This window comes from Anoplophora glabripennis, unplaced genomic scaffold, assembly GCF_000390285.2.
Source record: "Anoplophora glabripennis isolate ALB-LARVAE unplaced genomic scaffold, Agla_2.0 scaffold642, whole genome shotgun sequence".
Classification (NCBI taxonomy): Eukaryota; Metazoa; Arthropoda; class Insecta; order Coleoptera; family Cerambycidae; genus Anoplophora; species Anoplophora glabripennis.
In genome coordinates this window covers 55,918-65,674 of record NW_019416725.1, presented here as the reverse complement: position 1 = coordinate 65,674, position 9,757 = coordinate 55,918, and the positions used below count along the sequence as shown (strand labels likewise).

The window sequence follows — 9,757 nt, the reverse complement described above, 5'->3', positions numbered from 1 at the left end:
TTTGAAGCTTTTTGCACCCTTAATAAGTGGTAAAAATTTCAGCCCAAAAACTTCATTAGCTTGGCGTTGGCGGAATTTGTTATCTAAGAAGATGCTATTTTCAATTCATTTTTCCCAAGCTCACAGGCGTTGTAGGGTTTCGATCATTAGTTGTTTTTGTACCTAAATAGTTGTATTGACATATGCATTTACTGATAATTTAATTTTTCAAATTTAATTTGTTTAAAAATGACTGAAAAAATGTTAATATTTATTACATCGTTAAGCGCGCATGCTAAGCCTCGCCTTCCCCACTCGTTCGCTAGACCAAGTAATAGAACGCATCGCCGCTATCTTCTTTTTCGAAATTAAATAGTTGAATTCACCTTAATGTTAATGTAGGACATGAAAATATAGCTCTTAATGTATACTCTCTCCAAATTTCGGCTCTTAATATTAATAATTAAGGTCACTGCGATTAAATAAATAAAAAAAATTATCTCAGCTTCTAATCAACTTACAACAACGATTTTTTTTTAAATTCGAAGAAAACTAAAGTAAAGAGGTTACTATTTTATTTTATAATAATTACCTATCTTAACAATTTAATAAATATTAACATTTTTTCAGTCAATTTTAAACAAATTAAATTTGAAAAACTAAATTCTCAGTAAATGCCTATGTCAATACAACTATTTAGGTACAAAAACAACTAATGATCAAAACCCTACAACGCCTGTGAGCTTGGGAAAAATGAATTGAAAATAGCATCTTCTTAGATAACAAATTCCGCCAACGCCAAACCAATGAAGCTTTCGAGCTGAAATTTTTACCACTTATTAAGGGTGTAAAAAGCCTCAAAAATCCTGAATTACAAGTGTCTGCGATGAAAATTGCATTAATTATTAGCAATTGAAAAAAACGGCAATTTTCGACCATTTTTGAGCTCTTGTGCATAAACAAATTATCGGAATTTAATCGGACTTTTTTCATTTTATAGGCTTATTTAATACCTACCTTTTTTGTATAAACTTTTTTTCGCTATGAATAATAGCTTTTTTACGTGAGTCAAAAAACCACTTTTCCATAACTTTGACCACTGTTAAAACAAAGTTTCCCAACTAGCCTCGAGTTGATTTTTTGATATTTTATTTATAACAGGTTTCCGAACAATATTCCGCAGAGAAACTTCTAATAGTATTTTTTTCCCGAAACAGGCTCTTTCATGTCTATAATGACTGGGCTATTTGAACATAATTCTATCCTTAAAAATGCCGCTTTTGAATCAAGACTGCCGTCCGCATTGACAATTTCACGTTGTCAATGCCAAATTTAATTGCACGACTGTGTAAAAGTTCACTGACTCTATCGAGAACATACACGGTTTGGTTCTATTTTAATGTGACCGTTTTCCACCTCCCTATCTCTCTCTGTTCGCTTTTTAAACACTTGCATTTTTGCGGAATTTCACGTGAATTATTTTAAAAACCGGAGCGCGTTCGCGTTACTGAAATATTTCAGTTTAAAAAAATTCCTTACGCTTCTGTCGGAATATTTCGCATCAGTAGATGCGAAATAACCACGTGGAATTCTCTTGGTGTTTGGCAAGGTGTACAACATTTGTGTCAAACCGAACAATTCACAAAATTCTATTTTCATGTAACGTAACAGAAATTATTTCCACGCATACCAGTGCCTGCCAAAAATAATATAGGTACGCGCATTCAGTTTATACTTTTCTTATAGACACTTTTAGACAGGATTGTGCGATGTAATTTAGATTATTTTCGGAGAATTAAAGAAATAAAACAAGCGACAGGCGACATATTTTTGACATTCGACATGTGTCAAATGTATCAATATACATTCGAGGTAACTAAGCAACTATTATAAAAACAAAGCAATAATGTGACAACTATGTCAAGTTCATATTTAGACGAAATAAAAGCCTACTATTTAGGCTTAACGATTTAGAACATAAATAATATTGGTAATCAGTCTTACTGGTACAGTATAGTAGAAGTGCAAATCTCAATTGTTAGATAAATGATTTATTTTAATACCTAAAGAGAATATTCATATTCATTCGACAACCTTTACAACCTGTTCCAAAATGACAAATTAGCATTCTTTTAGATAGTCTTGTTCTGTATAAAGGACAATTTCGATTTCCCCCGAGGCCCAGCTCCTATTTTAAAGGACAAAGGCGAAAGTATCAGCGTATTAAGGGAGACGTTAAATATAAGGGGATAAGCTATTGTCACAGCAACAATAGACAGGGGTTGATTTGACACCATGGGAATTGTATGATGACATTCTCGTTGTATCACTAACTACGCCCAATTGATAAAAAAAACAACTCAATGTACAATTTATAAGGCATAAAATACAAATTTCTCATACTAAATCGTTTGCAAACGTAGCTATTTTAATTTCTATTCATAAAGGAATATGTAACCAGCTACACTAGACTATTCATTCATATTTTTAATATAAATCTGATCACCAAAATATTTTAAAATTAAAATAGAAATTCCCGAGAGGCGTTGATTTATCAAAAGGTAGAAAATAACCGTTGACCTAAAACGAAAATACCCCTCTAGAAATAACCCAAAAACAAAAACAAATACAGCGGAAACATCAAAAATCCATTCCACACATTTAAATGCACGCAGAAACAGGAAGAGGAATGACTAATTGAATGAAGAATGAACTTAAGTACTGCCTGAGTTAACCATGCATTAAAATTAATTGGTAAACATTTTATTTAACATAGACTATAAAATCGGTCTGCTATATTCTGCAGTTGCAATGGATGTGAGAGTTATCTGCGGTTCAAGCGAATTGTCTGCGTGGAAATGTAACTTACAAGGGAAGTAGAAACACAAAAAGAAGAAAAATAACGCAATTAAATACAACATGTGTGTACTGAATACGGAATAAGTGTTGCTTGTAATTTTATACAGTAATATTCTCAACGAAGCATTAAATTCGCTTTTTCACCGTTAAATCGTCGTAAAAATTTACCCAAGTCCAATAATACAAATTCTAGTAAATATCCGCTCACATGCGACAGGATTTTTTACCAAAAATTACTTACAAGAGGGTAAACATTCACCTAAAGTAAAAAATAAAACTTTGATTGCTGAAGCACTAGGTTGGAATAATTACAATATGACTCACCCATTTAACGACGATTACAGAGCAATCCAATGGAGTTTTGAACACATTTTCACACACGAAACTGCAAATAATCGGTAAAGTTTAGCACAGATGCAGCACAATCGAACTCCTGTTTAGACTGCCATTTTAGCTTTTTTTTGATTTTTGACAGTTATTGTTCATTGTGGAACGCCTGGTGGCAGCTTTCATAACTACGACTGGTAACGGTTCCTTTGTTTTTGTAAGAAATGCAGCCAGTCCTATGCAACTCACCGTACAGATCACTGTATTACGGGTTGCCTATTATACGAGCTATAATTTAATGTTTGATATACAAAATTATATTATAAAAAAGAAATTGTTAAACTTTTAAAAATATAATATATTACATTTCCCTTGTTTAAACAATTACGTCTTATATTATATGATCTTGTTACATACGTTACTGATTAATAGATAGGTAACTACAGTATTACAATATTTAAATGACCATATACTGGTTTACAGGCTAAATAGGTACTTTGCAATTTTAAATTTATTTGTATTCAGTTGTCCATTTCCTCTGCTAGAGTTTCAGTGACTTCTTCTGTTGTGTCTGAAGCATCTTCAGTAGGTGCTTCAGTGATAACCGTCGCAGTTTCATCAGTAGATGCGCTTGTGGTAGTCATTGCATCATTAACTGCGGTTGTAGTTGGCATTGTAGTAGTCACTGAAACACATGTTTCACTATTAGTATTTAGCATATAGTTTATTAAATCTTCTCAGAAACTTACTTCGCGGATGTTTTTTGAACACAACAAGCCACAAGCAAGGGTGAATCTGACCCTGCTCATGTCTGTTCAACGAAATGGTTCCTTCCTAGAACAATATTACTATATTACCTTATGTAAAATTTGTTATTTAACTGTATATTGCAAAGCAAAACCATTGTAATCTAGGTATTAATTAATTAATTATTAAAAGAAAACTGAAAAAGTGTATCCTGCAAAAATAAAATCAAGAGATTTATAAATATTAAAATGGACCATAGGCGGAGGGGGGAATTAATACTAAAACCCCCGGAATTTCAGTGTCACTTACTTAAAATATGTTATAATTGTAATGCAACTAGGTATTTTTCACACAATTAACTTACACTAAATTCTAGAATAGTACCCACTACAACTAGATACACCACTGCTCGTAGCATTCTGACAGAATATAGTAAGTTTCATCCACAGATTCACCAATACAAGTAAATAAAACCTAGACGACATGGGGACTATTGGGTCATTACTAAAATTCGATCATATCTGCTTTACCCAGTTATTTGCTGAACCAAGGTAATATTTCCATTATAAAAACCAATTATTTGTAAATTAGGGCAGCATTTCGAACAGTTTTATTGCAGATAACAATGGATCTATAACTGCGAGAGTAATGTTTCCTCTGTGTAAATGCAACAAATCACATTAATGAGGTCTCATTAGGGAATGATACGCACAGCGTCATAAATAAACTAGTTGATGCAATCCTAGATATTGCATCGGAATTAAATGGTCGCATGGAAATTGGAATCCTGTGAAAATAACAATACATTATTTTGAATGGTATTCAGCGAATTCATATTAATTATAAACATTTTGCTCATCAAAGAGGGTGTTTAATGACGAACTATAGATCCCGTAATTACAAGCAAGCACGGAATTATTAACTTATGGGTTCATCGTGATATGCAGGCCTATTCGAGGGTGGTCTGAAAAGTTTCCGACCTCAACATGAAGATGGCAGCACTCGTAAATAAAAGCTAGTGAACTTCGTTACTCACCAAAGTTTCAGCCATTTTGGAGTCCAAAATTTGGACGCGCAGTTGTTATGTAACAGTCGTTTGAGTGAGTTGATGTGATGTGTTGTTTTTATGAAAATGGACAAAATCGAGTATCATTAAATATTTGTTTTTGAAAGGCAATTCGCCTACGCAAATCAAAGATGAGTTGGATTCTGTGTATGGGGACTCTGCACCATCATTTACCACAGTGAAATTTTGGGCAGCTGAATTTAAACGTGGCTGTAAGAGCTTGGGAGACGATGAACGTTCGGGACGTCCAAAAACTGCAACTACCGGCGAAAACATCGCCAAAGTTCACTAAATGGTGCTAGACGACCGCCGAATTAAAGTGAGAGAGATCGCAGAGGTTATGAACATGTCAAAAGAACGTGTTTGTCACATATTAAATCAACATTTAAACATGAAAAAGCTGTCCGCGCGTTGGGTGCCGCGTTTGCTCACGTTAGACCAAAAACGTGTTCGAATGAACATTTCGAACGCTCTGTTGGCGCAGTTTAGGCGCAAGAAATCCGAGTTTTGGCGTCGATTAATTACTGTAGATGAAACTTGGATACACCATTATACGCCCGAAACAAAAATACAGTCCAAACAGTGGACTGCAAAGGGGGAACCGGCTCCAAAAAAAGCAAAAACTGTTTTTTCGGCTGTGAAAGTGATGGCGACTGTTTTTTGGGATAGTCATGGAGTTATTTTAATCGATTATCTTCAAAAATGAAAAACCATTACAGGAGCATACTACGCATCATTACTTGACAAGCTGAAGGCAGAACTTGCGGAAAAACGGCCACATTTGCAGAAAAAGAAAATCCTGTTTCACCAAGACAACGCACCGTCTCACACCTCAGCGGTTGCCATGGCGAAAATCCACGAATTACGGTTTGAACTGCTTGACCATCCGCCTTACTCACCAGATCTAGCCCCAAGCGACTTCTTTTTGTTCCCTTATCTAAAAATTGCGCTCGGAGGACAGAGATTTTCTCTTCAAATGAAGAGGCAATCACCTTCGTGAACAATTATTTTGCAGAGAAAAACGCCGAGTACTATTTGGACGGGCTGCAGAAATGGGAGCATCGCTGGGAGAAGTGCGTAGAGTTGCAAGGACACTATGTTGAAAAATAAAAAAAAAATCTGAAAAAATGTCTTGTATCTTTGTTAGGTCGGAAACTTTTCAGACCACCCTCGTATTTCAATTTCATTAAAACTTATTTTGACTAACGTAGGAACCATTTCGGGGAATCAATGTATTTTTAATACTCATATGCTATTGGCGGCCAATAGACTTTCAGAATTCCAAAATATACTTGATTTTTTTGCCACACTTTGCAGTTTTGATTTGGCAATAAAATTATAGCCGCTTACATTTTTAAGCAGTTTCTACGAATTAACACAAATGTTGTCTTGCTTCACCATAAATTAAAAATATATCCATCAACTCCGATTTGCTATACACGTAAGCCATTTTTGACACTTGGAAAACTAATGTAAACACTATCGCAAAAACGTTAATACTAAAATCGGATTTCAAATTCGGAATCGTCTGGGGTCACGTGGAGAAAGAACATCGTGTACAGCGCACAACGCGAATGACTCTAGAGACTACAGAAGCCCAGCGATGTAGGGGTTGAAAATACTTCAACATTTTTTTTCTCGGAAACTATAAGGATTTTACAAAAAATGTTTTTATGATATTGCCTCCATTTTTCATGATACATCTATTCCCAATTTTTATTGGATAAGTTGTGAATCACCCTGTATCTTATTATTGGTTTTCCTACTTCTACTCTATTACAAAGGTTTTAAGCTGACTCAAATAAGTTAAAAAAATCCAATCAAATGAAATCAAACAGTGTTCTTTGAGACCAAAATTTTGGGTATGCAAAAAAAATATCTAACCTCACGGACATTTTTGACAGAGCAACACCTAAAAATGGCTACTATAAAACGATTTTACTACTTCTACAATTTACTAAGGAGTTTTTCTTCGGATAGCATACCTAAATTTACAGTAATAATTGTTTTTTTTTTAATTTTAACCTTTATAATACAGTAAAATGCGATAGCTAAAAATAAACTGGTTATATGAAAAACAATTCACGTTAATCAAGTCTTTGTTGATATCTATATTTCGTGTTGGTATTTCCAAAGTAATGCGAAGAAACTAATTGTCCTTGCTCGCCTGACTAATTTTGTGCGGACACCCGTGGATCTTAAAGGCATTTTAAATTTTTCCTGTAGTAACTAGTTATATCCATGTACAGTGTGTATCGAAAATTGTCACTCTTTATAAAAAGTTCTGTCTCTCGAAAAAATTAGACTGTCATACAAACATCTTAATGCATACTACATGAATAAAAATATATATAATTTTCAATTAAAAAGCTGTGTTATTTGGAACACCCTTTATATTCTGTTCAAAAATCAAGGCAATGTTATGAGCAGCGTCAGCAACAAACTAAAGATGACAATCTATCTATTCTTAAAATATTCTAGATTCCTTATAAATCGTTTTAGGACTAAATATTACCCCTGATTTTTTCATGCATTTTGTCGAGAGTTATCATTTATCAAACATTAAAATATGTAGCTACGTCTATGTTACACCCTGTATTCATCCATTAAGAAAAATCTTAGGTTGGAGATCAATGAAGAATAACAAATTTACTCCAACCGTAACCACGAACTTCTCTGACATCAGCAAAAACTATTAAACATGTTAATTGATAATGGGTATGGTTCTGAAATACTGCGCCATCCTGCGGATGAATTAAAATTNATTTTTATCAATACCTACATCATACATTGAAGTAAATACAGTAACGCAAAAAACAAATGTTGATAAAAAAGTGTACAAAAGAAATCCGTAAATACGCCTGGCAACATTACCAAATTCTTGTTTATATGTTGCTAGGATACGCTTAGATATGCGGGCCGCTGTATTTGATTCTTCCTAAAATTCTGCTGGTGGTGTACTCTACCGGCAATTCGGAAATTTAAAACTGCTGGCCTATTCCAGGAGCGGTCTGTGGTGATATCTATTTTGTCTGTGGATCCCGTAATTACAGGCAAGCACGGAATGACCAACTTCTGGGTTCATCGTGATATGCAGGCCTATACGAGGGTGGTCTGAAAAGTTTCCGACCTCAACATGAAGATGGCAGCACTCGTAAATAAAAGCTAGTGAATTTCGTTGTTCATCTGTTGACAAGTTACTCACCAAAGTTTCAGCCATTTTGAACGCGCAGTTGTTACGTAACAGTCGTTTGAGTGAGTTGATGTGAGTGCTTTTATGAAAATGGAAAAAATCGAGTATCGAGCTGTCATTAAATATTTGTTTTTGAAAGGCAATACGCCTACGCAAATCAAAGATGACTTGGATTCTGTGTATGGGGACTCTGCATGATCATTTACCACAGTGAAATTTTGGGCAGCTGAATTTAAACGTGGCTGTAAGAGCTTGGGAGACGATGAACGTTCGGGACGTCCAAAAACTGCAACTNTACCGTGTGATATTTTTAATCTGAAACTTTGTAATATCTCGAAAAATAAGCACAACACGAAAAAATGTTCAAAACCAAAATGTAATCATTCCATGAAGGAAATATATTAGTTCTAAAATTAGTCCCTCTCCCCTTCCTTGTAGGTGCTTATTTTTCGACATATTTGAAAGTTTCAGGTTATAAAATCACCCGTTATAAAGAGAAACGAAATCAATGTACTGGGAAATAGTTAAGGAAGTAAGTGCAGGCGGTAATTTGTTCAACAATTATAACCGGAACTCTGCTACATACGTCTAGATAATTTTTTGATCATGATTCCAATCAGGCCCGGTCTGGCCAGGTCGGGAAGTCGGTAAAACCCGACTTATTTTGGAAGATAAGCCCCCAAACGACTAACGAGGTGCAAAAGTATAAGAAAATTTCGTGTAAATTTTTGAGATATAGAAACGTAGAAATGAAAATTTAATGAAATTTAATACAGCTTTCTTTAACCCAAAAAAGATCAGTGTTCCGTGTGTAGTGCCTATAAGAATACAAATCCCGAGAAGAGAACAGAAAAAATGGAAGATGATTGTAATAATCATAATTTAAACAAAATCGCGGTTCGAAATCTGAAAGACATTGATAAAGAATTGTCGAAAAATGATAAATCTCTAATAACAGCATGCTTTGATTTGCAGAAGGTGTTAGTAACGCCCAAGTCAGAAGTCAGCGATTTTTATTATAAAAGTAAAATCGCAACATACAACTTTACAATTTATGATTTAGGCAGCAATCAAGGCTATTGCTATGTATGGCATGAGCAAATATCGAAGAGAGGACCGGATGAAATTGGAAGTTGTTTATGGATCTTTTTAAAAAGTGTTAAAGAAAATGGCATACGAAAGGTTATTCTTTATTCCGACAATTGCGGTGGTCAAAACCGTAATCGTTTTGTTTTTGCGATGTTTGCTTATGCATCAATGACTTTGGATTTGGAAATAACACACCGTTTTCTTGAAATTGGCCACACGCAGAATGAAAATGACAGCATGCATGCTGTGATTGAAGTTGCAAAAAAACGTCACTCTGCTATATACACTCCTGATCAGTGGATTAGTCTAATAAAAATGGCCAAAGTTACTGCCCCACAGTACAAAGTAAAAGAAATGTCTCAAGAAGATTTTGTAACTTTTAAACCAATGGTAAAGAAACAAAACTGGAAAAAAGATATTACTGGAGAGGCTGTAAAAATCAGCAAAATCAGAGAAATCCACTGCGATCCAAAGTCTCCCAATAAAGTATTTTTTGT

The 9,757-nt window shown here is 34.5% G+C and overlaps 1 protein-coding gene across 1 annotated transcript; it reads right to left on the bottom strand.

The window, feature by feature from the left end:
- Positions 1-3,655: 3,655 nt before the first annotated feature.
- LOC108911456 lies at positions 3,656-4,366 on the bottom strand. Its single transcript, XM_018716396.1, has 3 exons — positions 4,277-4,366; positions 3,915-3,999; positions 3,656-3,850 (listed from the first exon to the last, which is right to left on the bottom strand). Exons 1-3 carry the CDS (start codon positions 4,328-4,330, stop codon positions 3,687-3,689), a joined length of 303 nt encoding a protein of 100 aa, XP_018571912.1. The 5' UTR covers positions 4,331-4,366; the 3' UTR covers positions 3,656-3,686.
- Positions 4,367-9,757: the final 5,391 nt, after the last annotated feature.